This window comes from Thunnus maccoyii, chromosome 23 (assembly GCF_910596095.1).
Source record: "Thunnus maccoyii chromosome 23, fThuMac1.1, whole genome shotgun sequence".
Taxonomy (NCBI): Eukaryota; Metazoa; Chordata; class Actinopteri; order Scombriformes; family Scombridae; genus Thunnus; species Thunnus maccoyii.
The window spans coordinates 1988431-2009421 of record NC_056555.1 but is presented as its reverse complement, the minus strand read 5'-3'; the positions used below and the strand labels follow the sequence as shown (position 1 = coordinate 2009421).

Sequence of the window (20991 nt, the reverse complement as noted above, 5' to 3'; positions counted from 1 at the left end):
GCAGTGTAGTGAGTACTGTGACAGTAAAAGCAGACATGATAGTGTGACTGTGATGGATTTGCAAACAAAAAGTGTTGCCTTAGGTTTTTATAATGAAATAATTATAAAGTAACAGCTGTCAGTGAGGAAAAACACATTCACAAAGCTAAACACTGTGATAGAACTACTAGACTACATGTGTTTTAGGGCTATTATGCAACAGCCACTGGTATTGTCTTTTAAATTTAGTCTGACTCTGCAAGTGCAAGTATGCTTGGATAAAAACCCTCACGAGCCAGTTTACAAAGTCCTGAATGTATGTAAACCTGAAAGTATACAGTATTTCAAATTAAGAAAAGATTTTTTTTTTCTTTGTTATACCTTTAATCATCTTGTGACCCCTCAGATTTATCCTTGGATTGCATGGGGGTCCTAACCCCTAGTTTTATAACCTCCGCTGTGAGGGAGCTCACTAGAGATAAGACATATAGTGTTTTACTACTACTTCAAGTTCTTAAATCTAAGTGGGTAAAATGTTGAGTTTCTTTAACTTAGACTAAATCAAGGATAGGACAAAACTAAAAGTTACTCGAACTCAGAGAAACATAAGTAACTTAGAGCTACAAAAATATCACAGTTGTGACTGAGTAAAATTAGAAGTTACCTTAAAAGGACAAGTTCACAATTGTTAAAATGGGTCTTAAAACAACAGTCAGGTGTCTATATGAACAGTGAGAGAGGTTTTCCTCGCTGTAATCATTCCTCCTGTTCATACTGGCTAATAAAATTCAAATGTGTTTTCAATGGAAGTGATAGAGGCCAAAATCCACAGTGTGTCCACACAGTCATTTAAAAGTCTCTGTGAAGCTTCTATGAGTCTTCATCAGTCTGAGTTAGTCATATCAAGTGGATATCTGACACATTTACAGTCTTTTTAGCATCAAATTCCCTCTTTGTGTTTCCTCAGACAGTGTTTCCTTGTTGAGCTGCAGGTGGAAGTATAGTAACAAAAAGACTGGAACGTTGAAAGATATCTACTTGATTTGACTCATTTGGACGCTGAAGCTTCATATTAGCTTCAGATAAACTTTTAAATACATTTTTGTACAGAAGGAGGACTGTGAAATCTTTTGTGGTAATTTTTTACAGTGTACACACACATTGTTTACTCATGAATAAAATGCTCTAACAGACACATTAACAACATAATAGTTTATTGAGTGGATATTCAATATTTGTGACAGTGAATACATAATTAAGTAGAATACAATGGAACATTTTTATTTCATTATAAGAGAACATTTAAGAAAATATCGTAGGGTTTAACAAGATTTAGAAGTATTTGGATTATAACAAGCCTCCCTGTCTCATTAACAAAGATGGTCGAGTACAAAACAAAATTAGTTTCAAACTCCATCTTCAAGGCTGTTAATGACTAACAGACAGACACTAAGGCAAAGTGTGAGCAGAAATCTCTCAACCACACACACATTCAACTCTCTCTCTCTCTCACACACACACACACACACACACACACATATAAACGCACCATGCAAGTATGACATAAAAATAATAAAAATACGGCAATAGTAGTGAGTCCACATACTTCTATCAAAGCTACTGCTTCTATTTGTGTTTCTGACAGTTGATTAGTGGCTGGCTTTGTTGTAACCTCGCAGACTGTGAGGTCAAAGGTCAAGGATGGACCAAAACAACAAACAGCAGAGGCGGTACTGTCCTTTCACGATGTGTCATGGAGATCCTTGAAGTGTCACTGAAGCGGCTACATCGCTTCTCTTTATGGATTCACAGAAAACTTATTTAGAAATAAAAGGAAAAAAAAAAGACAAAACATGAGGAAACAAGGGCTGATGATGTCAGAGATCATTTCACAGCGCTTGTGAACACAAATGGCTACAATTCAGATTCACACTTAAAAATGAAAAAGTAGAAGCAGGCAGGCTTCTCCCCCCCCCCCCCCCCCCCTCCCCCACCTCACAACACTTCCTGAAACTCTCTACGCTGTGCTCTCACTGGTCACTTCTGTTTCTGAGCCTGCGAACGGGTTGATAGTATTGGTCTCCATGGCTTGGTAAACCAGGAAGAGGAAAGCAGCCACGATGGCCAGCAGGAAGAGCTTTATCCACAGAGACACGCTGCGACGCGCCGCTTTGGTCTGACCTGCGGGAGGCGCTGCGGACAGGAGCCTGGAGGAGGTGGAGAAAGAGGAGATGGAGGAGGAGGAGGAGGTAGAGGAGGTGGAGGGGGGCAGGCTGCTGACTCTGTTGAGGGTGCGGCTCTCGGTGTAGGAGCAGGAGTTGCTGCTGGTCTTGGTGGTTTTTGGAGAGAAGTAGTAGTTTTCATCGTTCCAGAGGTCGCTGGACTTCACCGGGCGACCGGCGGCTCCTCGGATGGGTCGTCGACAGGTGGCGCTAAAAAGAGAGAAGGAGTTCAGTGTCATCTTTTATTCCTAAACACTGACAGCACAGCATCCACATGTTATACAGAGCTGTAACGGGAACATGATTAGCATTGATTTGAGATGGTATGAACTGATAACAGTATGAATGTGTGAGGAGAGTCATTGCTGCAACTACAAAAAAATCTCACATGTACCAAAAAGTCTCCATCATTATTTTTATTTTAAATCACCTCTTAAAACTAATTCTTATCAATTATCCTATCAATATTTTATACACTGCTTATTTTAGATGTTTATCTTCATCTCAGTTTTACATAAAGCATTTTGTAACACTGATTACATTCATATCTTTGTTTGTATTGTATCATTGCTTTGGAAAGAGCTATAATAAAGTTTATTATCATTATTATAGTAAAACATTACTGATATGATTATAAGAGACTGTATAACAATTGACAGGACACATCCAACTGCAACAACATTAATCATTACCCTTTATGATTTTAAACGTCATAATAAAAAAGTTTATATTGTAAAACATGGTACAGTGTTGGAAGGATGATATAGTTTCACTGTTGACCAGCTGAATGATTAAACTGTAATCACAACCAATGAACTGAGTCAGTCAGCTTGTTTTACAGGTGGAGAGTATAATCAGATGTAATCAACGGTTGGACACGTCATTGCACTGATCAGCAGTTTGATAATTGTGACGTGTGATTTTGCATTTATTATCAGTTGTATGTCCTGTTGTAATGTAATTGCTGCCGTTAACATGAAATAAAGTCAGAGATGTAGAAAGATGATGACTGTGCGGTTCATGTAGTGATGTCAGACATCCGGAGGTGTGGAGCTGTTGGTTGCATTATGGGATTACTGGCTTGACTCAAATAAATATAATGAAATACCACACATTAGCTGATTACAATATGAAGATGATAGACAATGTCAATATAGAAAGAGTGTATGAAAATACATCTCTAGGTTTGATATTAGACCACAAGATCTGCTGGAAACCTCATATAAGATATGTGTGAGTGAAGCTGGCAAGGAGCGGTGCAATACTAATAAAAACAAGTAACATTCTGGATGACAAAGCCTTGTTCACTCTGTATTGTTCACTTGTATTACTGTATCTGAGTTACTGTGTGGAGGTTACACCTATAAAAAGCAACCTACAGCTGTTATGCATACTGCAAATAAGAGCCATAAGGATAGCATGAGCTAAAACATAAATCAGTTCAAGAAGATATACATATAATGATTTTGAAGAGGTGTATGCATGAGGAAGGGTTGTGTTAACTGTTGAAGTTTGATTTTATTGACACTGGGTGGATACTTCTTCCTACTCCTTCTTGAACATGTAATATTTAATTTGCGTTGTTTATGAGAATTTGTTTATTGAGGTTGCTGTTTAGGTTTATTGTTTATTTTACTATTATTCTTATTTGGTTTTTATCAGGTTTTTTTATTTTTACATGTTCGGAATAACAAATGTGAGGATTTGGTCTGCTTTTATAAATGATCATAAATGTATATATAAAACAAAAACAATACATAAAACATATAAAACCTATTTTGAAATGCTGGTCAGACTCTGGTCTTTTTCTACTACTTCACACACTATTAAAAACACATGTGATGATGGAAACAATGATGAGTTAGAGTATTTACCTGATTCCTGTGGGACTGTTGATGTTGTTGGTGAACAGCTCTTTCAGAACATCATTCTCTTCCACTTTAGGGGTTTGGTCGCTGGCTGCGATCTTCTCCACCTGCAGACAAACACAACCAGGTTAGTTAACATCAGTGATTCACGCAGGATACGTTTCACCAGCTTCAGCAAGCTTCACACTTCTTGTTCCAAAAGGACTTTTAATGGATTCTGGTGTGAAGGCAAAGAGTTCACCATGACCCCACTATAATCACCTGCAGGTGCATGTTTGGACCAGCAGAGGGCCCCCGCCTGACACTGGACACCTCTCACCATGTGACCACTTCAAACAAAAAGGCTGGGTCAACCACCATGTTTACTATTGAACCACCTTGTGAGTGTGACAGAACACAGTCTCTGCCCTGTGAACACTGCACAGGTAGATCTACCTGTCTGACTAGCTGCTGCTTGGACAGAGCGGACGTGCAGCTGGGCGTCTTCACGGGGCTGCACGTGGACAGGAAGCTGGAGATTTTCTGCTGCCTCCTTTTATGCAGCGGGACATCTGGAGGGACACACTCCTCCTGCTCCCAAACAATGTGTGTGATTGTGAATTTGAACCGACCGACAGTTCAGCTGTCACACAACTGTCCCCCTGCACAAAACCCTCAGCAGCTGCACACGTGCAAACACACAACTGACACATTCATCATTAACAGCCATACACTGAAATATAGGATGTGACGGTTTTTACCCTTCATGTTTCACCACCCCGGCTGAAAATAACACACCATTCAGTCAATAAAGTGTGGAGGGGAAAAAAAGAAAAAAAAAGGTGTTGCCACCAGACGTATGAGCTGAGCTGTACCCCTGCTGCAGAGCCACCGCCAGCCTGACATCCAAACTGCTCTGACACAGACCAGTGGGACTCCTGGTTCTTAATGGGTGAGATGTTACACATTGGGCTAAACGTCACTGGGTCAATTTTGGTGAGTTGAACCAAAGGAGATGAAGGCCTGGATGGCTTGGCAGCCAGCTGTGGACTGTGCTCTTCAGTCAGGCTCTTTGACTTGTAGAAAGCAGACTGGATTATTAGAGAATACAAGATCAGAAATACACTAAAATGAGGCAAAACAAGGTAGAATTTACTATTACAATCAATATACAGGATATAAATGTGTTCACAGATTAATTCTAGTGTGACACAAATCAACGCACCCTAGCTGCTGGTCTCAGAGGTGTGACACAGTGTTCTACTGCTGGCTCAGGTTCCTGAGATACCCACAGAAACACACACACACACAATGAAATCACAATTCAAACTGAAATATGATACCCTGTCTACACAGCCCACACTCACGCTGCATATGTCAGTGTAGTTTTCCATCTCACATGCATCTGATAGAACAGATTTGCTTCAGTTTTTTTTATCAATGCAGCCGTCTAAATTGGTCACGCAAATACAACAATGATGCTCCAATCTCACAGTGACCCTAATACCTGATCTAAGCTGATAGCAAAAAATAAAATCTAGATTTTTTTCAAGCCTGGTGATGATTTATGATTGTAATCTATTTATTTTTCCTGCAAAATGCTGGAAAACATATTTCTTAGGACATCATGTGCAAGACAGTTTAGCAAAAATATTTAAAGACCTACACCACTCGCAAGGCTGTCATTGTTATGCATTTTTAAAAAAACTACAGCTTATCCTAAACAGCTGTGGAATGTCAGTACCAGATGCTTCAACTATGTTGAGCATAGTCATCCAGTCTAACTGTTGTCATATTGTTGGCTTCATCAACAAACAAAGCTCAAAATTAGTTTACAGCTGCAAATAAACAAAGCAGAACAAAAAACTGTATCTAATGTCACACTGTGCCAGATTTGCTTTATAAGGACATTATGAAACATGTCCAGCAGATTTGAGCATCGCTCATTTTTTAAGGTTCAAGTCTATTTTTTTTGGACTGAGGTGTGTAAGTGTAGCATTGTGCTGCTCACCGCTTATAGTGTGTGGCCAGTGTAGACAAGGTGATTGCAAAACTGTGATGTTGAGTGAACAGACCTCGTCATAGACATTCAAAAGTTATTTGAGAGCAGTTCATCTATTGTGGACATGCAAAATCTGAATGTGTGCAAAACATATTGCTGCTCAGACAGATGATGCAACGACACAAAGCTAACCTCGAGTAGAGCGGTGTTGAGAAGAGCGGCTGGCCTGTGAGGAGAATCCTTGCTAGATTTGGGAAGATGCAGCCTCATTTCTTCCTCATGAAGCTACAGGTTTTAAACAGAAGGTTTGGTTGGGCAGAACATTTTTTTTAGGATTCTAATAATTAACTGAACTTCCAGCTCAAACCACAGCAGCCACTGACTGACTGTATCCACAAGTCAAAGCTGGTTAAGACCCCAGTATGCTTCATGCTTGTCAGGCATCTGAAACTCCTTTCTGATGGCAGGTTAGGGGGGACTGTGGCTGACAATGTGTGTAACTTCAACAGGCACACTCACTCTACACACTGATTGGCCAGGTGTGTGGATGTGTGAAAGTAGGTGGGGTTGTTACTTCTCTCTCAATTTTCATATACAAATGAGTGCAACAATATGAATGTCTCCAAGGAGAGACTGTCTAAACATTGGCACTGTTTGTATGATCCAATTTTTAGCCTCATCTGTGACTGCAGCACTGTGTATGTTACTGTGTGGATTCAGTCACAGTGTTCCAAGTGCAAATATTTAGGGAAAGTTAAAATGTTACCCATCACCCAGCAGCAGGTTGTGTAATCTCACATATGTCTACGTTCTGCCAGGAAAAATAAGAAGTTTGCCCTGAGCAAAAACCAGCGTTTAAGATTAGAGCTGCAACGATTAGTCGATCGACAGAAACTGTCAACTATTCTGATACTTTCAATTGTTTGGAGTCATTTTTCTAAGAAAGAAAATGTCCAAATTCTCTGATTGGATATTTTCTGGTTTCTTTAGTCCTCTATGACAGTAAACTGAATATCTCTGTGTTGTGGACAAAACAAAACATTTAAGGACGTCACCTCGGGCCTTTTGACATAGTCTGTGGAAATATGATTTAAATGATGGTGTCGTCATCAAACATTTGATCTTTCTGGATAAACTGGGGGATCACGACAATACCTTTGAACATAGAGCCTGCTGTTAAAGTGTTTTGACTCTTCCCCTGAGGTCTGAGTAGAGAATGCTACTGAATCATGGAGTCGTGTAGTGTAGTAGTCAGAGTGCTGAGGTCAGGAATGGAGCTATCCATCATGTTGAAACTATAAAGACAGTTATTGGAGAGGTTGAAGTGACAGTGGAATGGATTGTATATGTTAGTTCATTTGAAGCATACAGAGGCCTTTAGTCTTGAGGACTAATTTCACTTAACTGTTTGACAAGGAACATTGTCACCACACAGGCGATTCCATCTGACTCAACCCTCAAGCTCAGTTCACTGTATTGGTTTCAGTCTGTCAATGCTTGATAGGAATTTAGCTGGATTTGAATCAATGTAAGTGATAGTCAGAGCTGAGACGTGAGACGCTACGGCCTACATCTTCCTGAATAAGTGAGGGCACCTTCAGGCGGGGGCTCCCAGGAGCTCTGCAGACCTTCTCTGGTTGGTCGAGCCTGGGTTTGCTGCCCACACTCCTCTCTCTCACACTACGGGTCAGAGATTCTCCTGCTGGACTCTGAGGCAGCTGTGTCAGTGAGTGAAACAAACTTGGTGTGATTTTTACTGAATGGTACAGTTGAGTGACTCAGGAAAATAAATAAGCTAAACACTAAAACAGCCCATGTGATAGTTCTTGATCATAAAGAAGCAAGTGACTCATTTGTGACCATCAGCTTTGTCTACGATATACATATCTGCATACACATGCCCCACCCTTAGGTGCAGTTTGTGACAAGATAACAGGAGACTGCATATCCCTGTATCTCCTCAACAGATCAGCAACAGACCAGGGAGTCCATGCAGTATCAAGTGAGTGAGCAGCCCAGAGCTACCTGAGCAGGTCTGGACGAGGTGGAGGGTGGTTCAGCCCGAGCTGGACGCTCCAGCCTGTGGTGAACTTCTCTGTTAGACTCCAACTGAACCTGATCTGTCAATACAAACCTGAGATCCTCAGGCACTATCTGCTGGGAGAGAAACACTGCATGATCAGGACAGAAAGTGACAATTACACAGAGAGAGAGGACAGGGAAGAAGAAGGGAAATGAGGGGTTGAAATAAGCTGAGATTGACAGTGACAATAAAAAGCTGGAAAATAAACTCAAGTTCAGTTTTTTGACAGTTTTGATTGAACTGGATTGCTTTGAGGAAACTGATCTTTGCAGTCAGTTTGAACCTGATTAGTAAATTGTTGGTTTGAAATTAAAAAAGTGTCTCAGGCTGGGTTTCATTCCTTTATAGCTCTTGCACAGTGAAACACTGAATGCTGACTTCTCATCCAGAGGAAATTTATTAGGTGGCTGGATTGGAATGAAACTCTAACAAGTGCAGACATGATCTCTGTAAAGCAACACAATGACTAAATGAGTAGTATGTAATAAAGATTGGATATTAATACAGGGCTGTGTATGTTTCCTACAAAAAACAAGTCATGATCAAGTCATACAGTCTAAAATTAGAAAGAACTATCTGAGACTACAAGCCTGACCAGACACTCAGCACCAACTTTCTATAGTTAGGGCTTTTGATACTCTGTGCAACAGGCACATTTCAGGGTGTACCAAAGACGTAATGAGGTTTGCTACCCAGCTCTACAAACAGATCATACTCTCCTGCAGTCTGAACATATTTATCAGTGTTGAGGAATAGACAGAAGTGTTAAGCTGTTTGTCAGATGTTCAGCAGCATCTGAAACTCCACTCCTCTACACCTTTCTGATGTCACAATTTGGGGAACTGTGTCTGACAATTTCTGGACCTTTCTGGAACCAACAATCTGACATCTTGATGCAGTGATTGGTCAGGTGGGTTTGAACGTCTTTTTTTGTTCCAGGTCTTAAAGGAATAAACGTGTAGATACATCTTAGAGAAGGATTCATAAAAAGTTAAATCAGCCACATATGAGCATGATTATCTACTAGAGCAGTCATGTGTAATGTAAATGTAGACAGTGTTTAACAGGGATACCTGAGCAGCCATGCATGGTTCTTCTATGGAAACTATACAATGGTATTCAAGGACAATGTTTCAACTACACAACCATCTGAAAGCATGTGTTCATCTAATCATAGCGTAAAGCAAAGGTCAGAGTGATCTACATAGTTTTTTTCTTATGTAATTATATAACTCTACTGCAGTTGTGCTAAGTAACATTAAAAAAACACTGCTAGTGTAGGTTAACCATATGTCTATGTGGGGCATACACTCATATTTGGACATACATATTTTAATAGCTATATTCTCTTGCACTGTGGGCAACTTTCCAACAGTTAGAACAGACATGGAAGAATGATGCAGAACAGAAGAAGCTGCATGTGCCAAACAGCCCTTTGAAGCCAGGTGTAGTGCAGGTGGACAAAGATTCCTGACTAGAGGAGAAAGTTTCCTTCTGTGTTCTTATCAGACACTCTGGGCCAGGTTTACTGTAGCTTCTGCCCCAGTTTTTCAGGTGCAGATGTGACGTATTCAGTCCCAAACACACTCAGGCTGGAGTCTTTCTCTCCTCACTGCATATGTATGGAAGGGAGGACTGTGACATGTAGACTGCTGGATTTACTAACATCACTTCTGTAAGAAAAGTTCTTATCTCAGTAAATCTGACCCTCAGTGTACAGTGGGTGTGAAAGTGTTCACCAGTGGGTTTAATTAGTAATGACAGTGTTCACCGTTCTATGGGATAACCTCCTGGATCTGCGCTTTACTATCAGGACAGGGTCTTCATCATCATCATCTTCCTCATCCATCAACTGCTCTCTCTACACACACACACACACACACACACACACACACACACACACACACACACACACACACACACACACACACACACACACACACGGTATGCGCATACCAGTAGACAATGAAAATACCTTAGTTTGACTTATAGCCCTAAATGTGCACTACTGATGTGAAACACATACCAGGAGCACTGACAACACCAACTGAATGAGGACTTCATGTTCTAGCAAAATGTAGCATAAACAGAACATTATATTGAACAAGCAGCAAAACTCTTCTTCTGAACTGAAGGTCTTGATGGAGTATCTAACCATGTTTGCATTGTGCACACAGCAGGAGGAAGAAAGAACATGAAATTCATATAAGAAAAGGAACTAAAATACGTGACTTTCTTTAACAAGAGGAGAGGGAAAATGAACTGACTGCTACACTACAGGCCAGATGTTTCATTACCATAACTTCTTCTGATTGGATCAATGTGAACATTGGAATATCTACAACTGTACAGAGTTACAAAGTGTGAGGGGTTGCTGGTTCTGTATTCCCATTTCAGATATTTATTTAAACGAGCTCTTCAATATTAGTGAACATAGAAACTCAGGACTCTCCTGGATGATGTAACCATCCTACAGGTTTATATTCTGACCAGCAGTTTACATTACTCACACTTCCTTTCCATGCCTTTGTTGCTGTGGAGAAGAAGCTATGTGCGTGAATCGGATTGTAATGAATTTAAAAGTTGTAGTTGCTGAATTCACTCAGAAGTGACCCAGAAACTAAAAGCAAACAGAGATTGTAAAATCAGGTTTCTCAACACCGTAATCTTTAGCTTCTGCCCTCAGAGACGCACGTGACCGAATTTTAAGCTTGGTGATTAGCTAATTCTTGCTGAAATGCACATTGGGAGTTGTAGTTATCCTCTGCCCCGAATTGTCCACAGTCTAACTAATAAAGCAGATATGTTCTAACAGTTGTTCATCTTTTGTACTGATGATTTAACCAGGAGAGTTTCATGTCCATCCAAACCATACAAGAGCTCAGACTGTACGTCATTAACACTGTCTATGAGAAACATGCACACTGTATAGATTACATAATGCTGCCACTGCTGTTACTGGAAACCTCATCAAAAAAGAACCAAAACAAACAAAAAAAACTAGGAGAGAACCACCTACACTTACACACCCCTGGGGACTACTTGCCTAACCCTAACACACACACACACACACACACACACACACACACACACACACACACACACACACACACACACACACACACAGCACTCCAGCCCCTCCTGCACAGCTCATATCAGATTATTGTTGGCGGTCCACTGGTTCCCACGTGCCTCTCATTCCTGGAGGCCTCGGCTCACCGGGTGCACGTTCACCATGTGGACAGCAGGAGGAGCTGCTCAGTCACATTCACTGCTGGATTCCACCCTACACACATGGGAAATCAGTTCACTCTGCTATTTCCTAAAAGAGGCCATACTTTGATAACATTTTGTACTGATTTAATAGTGCACAAACTAATAGAGCGGGTGAAGGTTGAAACAGGATAAAGGAGCAGATTTTTTAAGGAGTAGGTCGTCCAAGTTTTAATGATTACAATAACTTTGAAACATGGACGCCAATTATCAGAGGAAAAAAACAAAATAAGGGATGGAAATGAGGAGCAGACGTCGAGGGGTTGGAGGGTTGAAGAGAAAGAGCGGCGTGTGAAGGAGTCTGGGTATCCGACATGGCATGGCAGCAGCTAATCCGCATCATGTGCTTCCAGTCTGACATACAGCGAGCAGCACGGACGCTCAACCTGCAGGCTCGCGCTGAGCTGGGTGTGACTGCGCTCCAATAAAACAGAAAAAAGCAGCTTCCTCTGCCTGTGTCAAGAGGAAGCTGTATAATTAAATCCAGCTGCAGGGTATCCCATCCTACCTGCTTCAGTGTGCGCTCGCACCAGAAAAACACATCAAAATGTTTACATTATCTGGCTTTCTTTGCGAGTTTTGATCCATTTATTAAACTAAAGACAACTAAAGAAACTGTTGGCAGAGATTCACACATGCTGCCATCACCATTAGGACTCAATAAGACAAAGGGAATCTATGTTGTCTGCTGTAATAACAGAGTATGCAGTGCAGGAATGTGGTTAATTAAGTGGAAAGCAACAGGATAAGACTGCTCCTCAAGTCACATAGCAGCTGCTCTTTTCAACATTCACCCATCAGCTCTCCTCCAATCACAGCGTGCGTTTGCAAATAACTGGTGGTTTAAAGTTCTGATGGTAGAAAAGAAGAACATCTTCATTCAAAATATGCTCTTGCTGAGAAAGACCACAGCTCACCTCCACAGCTGTCGTCAAGAAGATAAAGCATTGATGCCTTTTTAGTTCTGATCTGTTTCACGCTGACTTATTATAACATGAGCTCATACAGACTGACAGGTAGGGAATTCATTGCACACTTTTGGTGATATCATCCTGAATCATCAGCAGTACAACAACCCAGAGGGAAATCTGATCCTGGCAGCTGACAGCGGGTCATGCAGCACCGTGCAGCACATAGAAACATGTGTTGTCGCTACGTTTCTCTCTGTTTTCAAAGAGAAACTACCAAAATCCACCAAAACACAACACATTTCTGCTTTAAACGTTTTGCATTTTGTGATTGATGGAGACGATCCTCACACATAGGACAGGTTAGCATAGTTACTAAATGATGTTTGCAATATTACTTAGATTGCTAAAGAGATTTATGACGACTCACACAAACACCAGATGGACCCAACATATGACTTGCATATGACTTGATGCTAAAATCATAACTTACTTTGCTTTCACATAACATCCAAACTAGGACTGCAACTAACTATTCATTTAGTTATAGATTCATCTGCAGATTAATTTCTTTGGCTATTAAATTAAAAATTAGTGATCACACAGAAAAGCTTTAAAAGCTATTTTTTTTTGTATTTGTGCTTCAAAAAATGAAATGAAAATGAAAAATGATCGATTATCAAAATAGTTGCAGATTAATTTTGTGTTAATGATTGCAGTTCTAATCCAATTCAAACCCCCGAAGAACTGAAGCCAGAAAATTCCAGACCCAGACCCTCCTTTCCAACTGGTCTCGGTCCAGTCTTTTAGTCCCAGTTTGATTGACAGCTTTCACAGAAGCCTAAACTTTATACCTAACATATCAGGTAAGGTATAAAAAAAGCAGGCGTATGTTTTGAGCGTTTTTAAAGACACATGGGTATGTGTCTTGTGGTATTATTAAATAATACTGTCCTCTGACAGACGCTGGCCTATCTGATAATAGTGGATCTCAGATTACTGTAGTACAGAAAAAAAACATTCAAAAGTGGCAAACTGCAAACGGCCCACACTGCAAACATTAGAGCTTTGCTTTCAAGCACAAGGCTTCCAACCCTGTCATTTCACCAGGAAATACACAGCTCCCATACATTCTGCTTTATAGTTAGCCGGGGACATAAATGACACCCTGTCAACATCCAAACTACTGCTATCAGAGAGCGAGGCTGCTGCTTGTCTCCTGCACAGATCTGCATCAACACATCTCACCTTCTCTGACCCCATCAAATCTGCAGAGAAGTTACATTTCACATAACCACAAAAGATATTGCGATCACTATCATCACACGTAGTGCATTAGATAAGAAACCTTTCCATCAAACGCTCTTCCACAGGGAAAGGCTTTCACTGAGTGACTGGGGATGAGGACTGACTCACCGTGTTGTGCTGGCTGCTGCGGGTGCGGGTGGTGACGGGAGTCTTCCCTCGGCTCCTCACTGGTCTCTCCACCACCGGAGCCGGTTCAGGTTCTGCCACGGGTTCTGGTTCTGGTGCTGCTGTCACCTCTGAGCAGACAAGAGGACGACAACAAAGTTTATATGTACATGAGCGCCGGCCGGGCTCCAAGGTGTAGCACATGCTTTTATTTTCATTACTTACACTCACATCGTCAGTTTCAGCTCATCTATGAACAGTGAAAATCTACTTGCAGAGACTTGAAGCTACATTTTTGTTTTCAAAGATGCACTGTCTCTCTGTATTGCAGGCAGTGACAGTCTGACTTGTCTGTGCAGTTCTTTTCACGGAAAAACACTTCAGTCTTTTAGGTTTACTTTGACACATAGCTGGTTGAATATAAACAATTTTAAAGTGCATATTTTAGCTAATCATATCACTAGTATACACTATTCCTGTGCATATAATCAGTATGGATGTTGTGTTCTGATGGACTGCTCTTACCGTCCTCCTTGTCACTGTACAGGTCTGATTCAGAGTTGCCGTTGTGGTTGACTTGAATCTCCGTGACGACCAGCAGTGGCTTTGCTGGCTGTGCGGGACCGTCATCCAGCAGCTTCTGCAGTTTCTTCTCGTACAGTTTTCGGGTGGATGCTGGAGGACGAGCAGCAGGGGGAGAAATTTAATTAAAGCTGCACAGGAGGTCTTGGCATGTTAGAGGGAAACTGCACGATAAATATAGAAATATGCAACTAGTAATTATTTTCATTATCCGTCTGTCAATTATTATTTTGAAAAATGTCAAGTTGAGGTCTTCAGATTCTTTGGTTTATGCAACCAACAGTCCAAAACACAAAGATATTTCTATTACTATTATTTATATATATATATATATATATATATATATATATATATATATATATATATATATATATATATATATATATATATATATATATAAAAACAAAGAAAAACAGCAAATCCTCACATTTAAGAAGCTGACAAGTGGCTGAATTGATTAATTATCAAAATATTTGCAGATTAATCAACTACTGGTGTCTGACAGACCTGTGATTTCCTACATCTTTCATCCAACCAACAGTCCAAAATCCCAAAACATAAGATAAGCTGCAAACTCTCACACCAGTTTAACTCTAATGTGTTGGGCTGGGTGGTGATACAGTACAAATGTATAATGAAGCTTGTTGTTGTTTATAATCATCAGTGTTGCATCTGTTACAGCTGGTCTGTAGTGCCTGTGCAACAAAAGCAGCATGTGAGCAGCACAACAGCTGCAGTCCACTCTCACAGTGCACTCTGCATCTGTTTATCCACACATCCACTCAGCCCGATACGCAGTCATGTTCACATTTAAGAGAAAACACGGCTGGTGTAGCCAGCTGTATTATCTCCAGTGGTAGTGTGTGTGTGTGTTGTCAGACAGACGGGTGGAAGGCCAGCTGACACTCATCAGGTGGAGACAGACTGTTGAGACTGTGGGGAGTTCTACAGTAAGCAGAAAAGCAGCATGTAGTTAGTCTGTATAATGTGCAACTTATTTCAGCACCAGGGAACTGTCAACAACATGAGAATAGCTGGTCCACCTTAAAGATCAGTCCGCCTTAAGTGAACCTGGTCAGGTTGTTGCTAACCTTGGGGACCTTACAGAGCCGCTGGTGCACTATTTGCTTTGTTGCACTCCAGCAGCAGCTCAGTGTGTGTTTAGCAGTCAACAGACTCACTCACTGAAGGACATAGCCTAACTCACATGCTACAGTGATGGAATCTGGGAAACGTAGTCCAATAGCAAGCAAAGGTATCAGGATGAAGTAAACTTTTAACTTTCTTTTCCAAAATTCCCACTTAGTTAAGTATATACACAACGGTTCAGAGCACTGAGCAGGATACATAAGGGGGACATAAACTAAACGTAATTTATTTAGAAATAGTTTATTAAGGGGGCAACTTCATGTTTTTCAAAAGTCCAGGTCCAACCAGTTACAACCAGCTGAACCAGCAAAGAACCAAATAGATGCTTTTTGTTTCATAAGACTTCAAGAACACACACTTACACTTGGCTTCACCAGCTTTACAGCAGAAATGACTAAAAAGTGCGGGTGGGTCCCTGAAGCAAAGCTGTAGAGTGTGATATGAGCACTGATGCACCAGCAGCGGTGGTGGTGGTGACAGACCTCTGGAAGCTCATTGACTTGTGTGGAAGCCTGCATGCCACAAACCTTCAGCCAAAAGGAGGAAATACTTCACATACCTTAACTAACCTCGACTGCAGAGAGTCAGACGTTTATTACTAACTTAAGTTTCATTAAATCATCTCATCAGGGATGCCACGGTGAGAAAATATTTCCCCACCAGTTCATAAAGCTGTGACAACACCAGTGTTACCGGTTACACCGGACAAGATAAGATATATACGTCCATGACGCTCATCCGTAGAGAGCTTCCTTTCATCTTTAATGTTTTTACTTTCGATCTTCCCCTTAAAACAGTTAGTGACGTTGGCTTCAGGCTGCTGGTCAATATACTCAATACTTCACTCTAAAAGCATTCCAAACAACAAGCTGGAATCAGAGAACTTGGGCGTGTTTTTTATTTAAAAAATGAGCCAAACAGCTCAAATTATTTCATAGTTATCAACTGATTGTTCCAGCTCTAAGCTCCTCATGGCGTGCTATTCACCAACATGTCAAAGCCACTTGTGAATTCCATCACCTGTGTGGAGTGAGTAGCACCGACACAACACATCCCTCCTCATGTGTGTGTGCGTGTGTATGTGTGGACTCACCAACAATGGGCCCTACGTCCACCCCGTGCTTGAACAGCTCGTCCCTCAGGCCCTCGTCGCTCAGCAGAGTCACGTCCAGCTCATCTGGCCGAACCTTGTCTGTTTTCCTGGTGGCTTTCTGTGAAAAAAGGGAGGACAAGGCAGCTCGGTTGGTAATGAAGCGCTAAAAGTCAACTCCTGCCCTTGTAGGTCAGGGAAGGTCATGGGTTTATTTTTTCAGTCCTGAGGCTGTGTAATCAGCACATAATGACATCAAAGAGTGACTGGTGTGCTGCCTGCTGAAGTTAAAACAATGTTCTCATGTCAAACTCTCTGCACTCGCTTACACAGGTCCAACAGAACCTTTCTGTCCACCTCTGAGGCTTTTTGTCTTCCCAGGGATGTTGGAATGATGCCAATTTCAAGCAATGTGAAAAAAAAAAAAAACAGCCAAGGACACAACAGCTGCTCAGTTCACACTCAAGTCCAAACTATCCCACCCTGCCCACCGTTTCACCTCCAAACACCCTCCTGTGAACTTCTGCTTTAGTCGACTCACTTCAAACAGAGGAAAAGTGTTTGTGGAGCATCCGGATAGTTACAGAAACCTGTTCATCAGGTTGGTCATTATACAGGAGATTACTATCAATGAGCATCACTGAGTGGCTGCTTAGAAAAATGCGGGAAAAAAAGTATGTGAGTGGATTCAACATTGAGAAAAAAAAATAAATTCCACAACTGCTTCATCACATGCATGACCTATGAGGAGATATGCGGAGGCACATGTCTCATACACACGCACGCTTACAAATCACGCACAGGTGACTATCTCGAGAAGTTTCCTTCAATTTCCTACTAGAGAGAGAGACAGGGAGAGAGAGAGAGAGAGAGAGAGAGAGGGAGAAAGAGGGGATGAAAAAGATGCTGCAGGCGTTTGATGACTGATAGTAAACAACCTGCTGGGATGAAGCCGTCCCCTCACACACCAGCCTACAGGAAATTACACTGTGTTTGAAGCCAGCGGCCTCTTCTCCTCGGATCACAGCCAAAAGGAGGCTCTGAGTAGATAAAGCATGCATGCATGTAATGTTTTGCTGGAGCACAATGTGAGCATACCACTGTGGGATGCAATGTATGAAACATCTTATGGCTACATTGAAGAAACAAACATCGGTCAGCGTCCAGCTGTGTGAACTCCTTTGTTGTGTGCCAGTGTAGTGGCAATGTGAGAGCACAACCGGCCAATCAGAACAGAGTATGTAAATTATTAGCTTAAAAAACAGAAACGTCCGCTAGCTCCGACACTGTCTGCCTCTTTCAGTCTGTGAGGGAGTGAAGTGTCGTCTCATTGGTGGAAGGCTTTTATTGTGAAGCGGCTGCAGGTAGTGTTAAGCTAGCGTTAGCACCTACGTCGTTTCCACCTGCTGTCTGCGTGGTGTTTCAGGGGTTCTAACCTCCAAATATGGCTCCAGCAGTCACCCTGCAACACCACACCCAGCAGTACGGCTTAAGATTATGTGGCGACTGAAGAATGTGGCATTTGGACTTCATTTCCTTCAGAATGTGGCCTCACATTGACAATTCCCTCTGGGACCATACGTTCACTCCATACAAGCTAACGCTGCTCACTGATTCCAGCAGAAGGTGAGCTGAGGTTACACAATAGTTTTGCTTTTATTTTCTAGGCACACAGACTATAATACACACACACACACACAGTTGAAAATATCAGAGATATTATTCCCCGAGTCACTGCCTCCTCTCTTTATTTAAAACACATCTAAACAAATATTATTCTGTGCTGTCACACTGAAATATTTAGCACATTCTGAGTATGGCTGACACTCTGTTGTTGAAGCCTGCAGTAAGGACAAATATTACCATTATTGTGTTTGTAGCTCTTTCATTGGTGCACATTTAATGAAATTGACATTAAAATAAAGTACTCCACCGATCAAGCATTAGTTTGTATTCAGATCATATCAGGCAGTGAATGGATGTAGTGCTTTAGCCTGCAGCGGTGCAGCAGCGGCCTGCAATGAGAGATTTAATCCAGAATCAACTTCTGGAGAAACTCAACCCGACGTCAAGCTGAGGTGGCCAATCACAGCCCAGCGATCAGACTGATGGGAGTGGTAAACTCTGCCATGAAGGAGGACAAAGACGTTACTAGGAGGACGAGGACATTTCTCTTCGTTTGATAACGTTAAAAGTAAAGTTAAACTTTGCTGTCGGCTTTCCGACTCGTTTTCAAAAAGACGAGAGAAAAAAAAAAAAGAGAGAGCAGCTCTGGTGGAGCGAGCTAGAGAGTGAATGAAGAGAGGGAGCAGTGGTAGCCAGCAACCTGGTAAATCAGATCAATAAAATGTTATTTTCTGATTGTTTCACAGTGGTTACGTTCTGGAGCGCAAATAAACACGCCCACACACCTCTGCTCAACCTTGCGGCGGAGCACCACAGCGCCTGATTCAGTCTGAACGCGGCCTGACACTCCTGTAACAACGTCTGACTCAGACGGACAGTTTTTTTTAAAGAAAAGGATTGAAATCGATACAGCATTATTCCACACATTCTTCTTCCTTGTCCAAAGCTGTGCCTACATTACCCACGATGCAACCCGACTCGATTAACTCGACTGTACAGATCGGGGTGTGTGCCAGTATGCTAGTTGTAGCCTAACCTCACTCCTCTCTACCTCCACAGCCCCCAACCCACGACTCAAGTGACATCACTTGAGGTCATTTATCTGACTTTGCACACCTCCCTCTAGAGACTTTAAACAACTTTTTTCACATACTGCAATAGTACTCCCCAATACACTTTATATGGACAATTTCCCTTTAAAAAGTATCCAGTTAATGTATTTGTGAAAACGTGCAGCTTCTTCTGGTGCACACAAACACATGTAGATGTAATAAGCAAACAGTGTGCTCTTAGTGGGTGAGGCAGTGCATGTCTGTGGAATGTATGCATACAGAAACAGATGTAGTGACAATGAGAAGCATATTACAGCCTGCAGCTAGCTGTTGTGATGTCAGTACAGACCCTCTGCTGTTACACTGAGCTGAAGCAGAGTGTGTGAAGGTGGAGCAGCACCTTCCCACAAAAACACCAAACTAAAAACTGCTTATTGGGATTCTTTGCCTCACCGCATAAAAAAGGTCTCAAAGTGACCGTGTGCTTTAAATGAACATCTGGGACTCAGAGACTCTGCAGCTCATTCAGCTGGCGGCAAATCAACGGAAAATGTGAGGAATGCAAAGAGACGATATGCTCGACTTCAGTGGTGAGCTGCTGCCATGGTTCACAGCATGTAATAAATGAGAGAGAGAGAGAGAGAGAGAGACAGAGAGAGAGAGAGAGAGAAGGAGAGAAAGAGAGAGAGAGAGAGAGACAGAGAGAGAGAGAGAAGGAGAGAGAGAGAAGGAGAGAAAGAGAGAGAGAGGTTGTCTTACTATGCGTCTGGCCTTCAGCGGGCCCTGGGCAGGGTTTGGTCTGGATGCGAGCCAGACTGTTTCATAATCACAGCAGTCTGAGCGAGGAGCGCGGGAGAAGAGGAGGAGGAGGAGGAGGAAGAGGAAGAGGAGGGCAGACCACACCCTGGCCTTTAAAGGCATAACTGAGCCCTGAGCTCACAGCTCTGTGGAGTAAACTCACTACGAAACGCTGTCACACTTTCCTTTACAACTGCTTACTAAAGCAGAGTAGTGTGAGGCTGAGACATGCCAGGACGTGTGGCTGATGATGTAACTCTCCACTCGCTGGAGACACTTTTTGTTTTCTTGTTTTGCCTGGCTGAGTAACAACGGAGTATGTGTGGTCGGCCGTTATTTACTCTGCTAGGTGTTTATTCTTCTAACTGTACCGCTAATTCTTCTAAATCTCATCAACACAGCTGCGTAAAAAAAGAGCGAAAACTCTCCAAGCACGACAGAAAGTATTTGAGCCTTAAAGGTTTTCTTTGAAAAGCCTCGGAGACTTCAGCAAACTATTTCAACAATGTGAGGAATGCATTTCTGTGCTGCGCACCCACCTCCAGCTCTTTACCTGCACACTATAATCAGTCAGACATGTGAGTTTCACAAGACAAACAAGCTCAACACTACAAGACCACAGAACCGTAAGCACACACTAATTACACACGAGCTGCGTCTTTCCACAAGCTTGACTTTTCTCCACACACACACACACACACACACACACACACACACACACACACACACACACACACACACACACACACACACACACACACACACACACACACACACACACACACACACAGATAGACACATGGTGACAGTCTAACCACGGATTCCTTTTCCTGAGAAAAGTATTTCCTCAATGAAGAAGCCAAACCCAATAAGATAACAGCAGCAGCCGTTCAGCCCTGACTGCTGCATGAGGTTCAAACATACTGCTATCACCTTACATCACAATGAGCACAAGTTCATCACTCTG

General features: G+C 42.0%; 1 protein-coding gene across 10 annotated transcripts in view; it reads right to left on the bottom strand.

Annotated features, from left to right (window-relative positions):
* Positions 1 to 1176: 1176 nt before the first annotated feature.
* tmpoa (thymopoietin a) overlaps positions 1177 to 20991 on the bottom strand; it is a 25866-nt gene continuing 6051 nt past the window's right edge. Inside the window, exons 2-13 of one of the 10 annotated variants that reach the window (XM_042402830.1) lie at positions 16552 to 16669; positions 14253 to 14402; positions 13731 to 13858; positions 9905 to 9994; positions 8076 to 8207; positions 7646 to 7768; positions 6243 to 6335; positions 5274 to 5327; positions 4924 to 5139; positions 4505 to 4639; positions 4076 to 4176; positions 1177 to 2411 (exon numbers count right to left, since the gene is read on the bottom strand). In XM_042402830.1, coding sequence (XP_042258764.1) covers positions 1997 to 2411; positions 4076 to 4176; positions 4505 to 4639; positions 4924 to 5139; positions 5274 to 5327; positions 6243 to 6335; positions 7646 to 7768; positions 8076 to 8207; positions 9905 to 9994; positions 13731 to 13858; positions 14253 to 14402; positions 16552 to 16669 — 1755 coding nt within the window. In that variant the 3' untranslated portion in view covers positions 1177 to 1996. The remainder of the gene's footprint in view (positions 2412 to 4075; positions 4177 to 4504; positions 4640 to 4923; positions 5140 to 5273; positions 5328 to 6242; positions 6336 to 7645; positions 7769 to 8075; positions 8208 to 9904; positions 9995 to 13730; positions 13859 to 14252; positions 14403 to 16551; positions 16670 to 20991) is intronic. The other 9 variants (XM_042402831.1, XM_042402833.1, XM_042402834.1 and 6 more) reach the window with 9 other exon arrangements.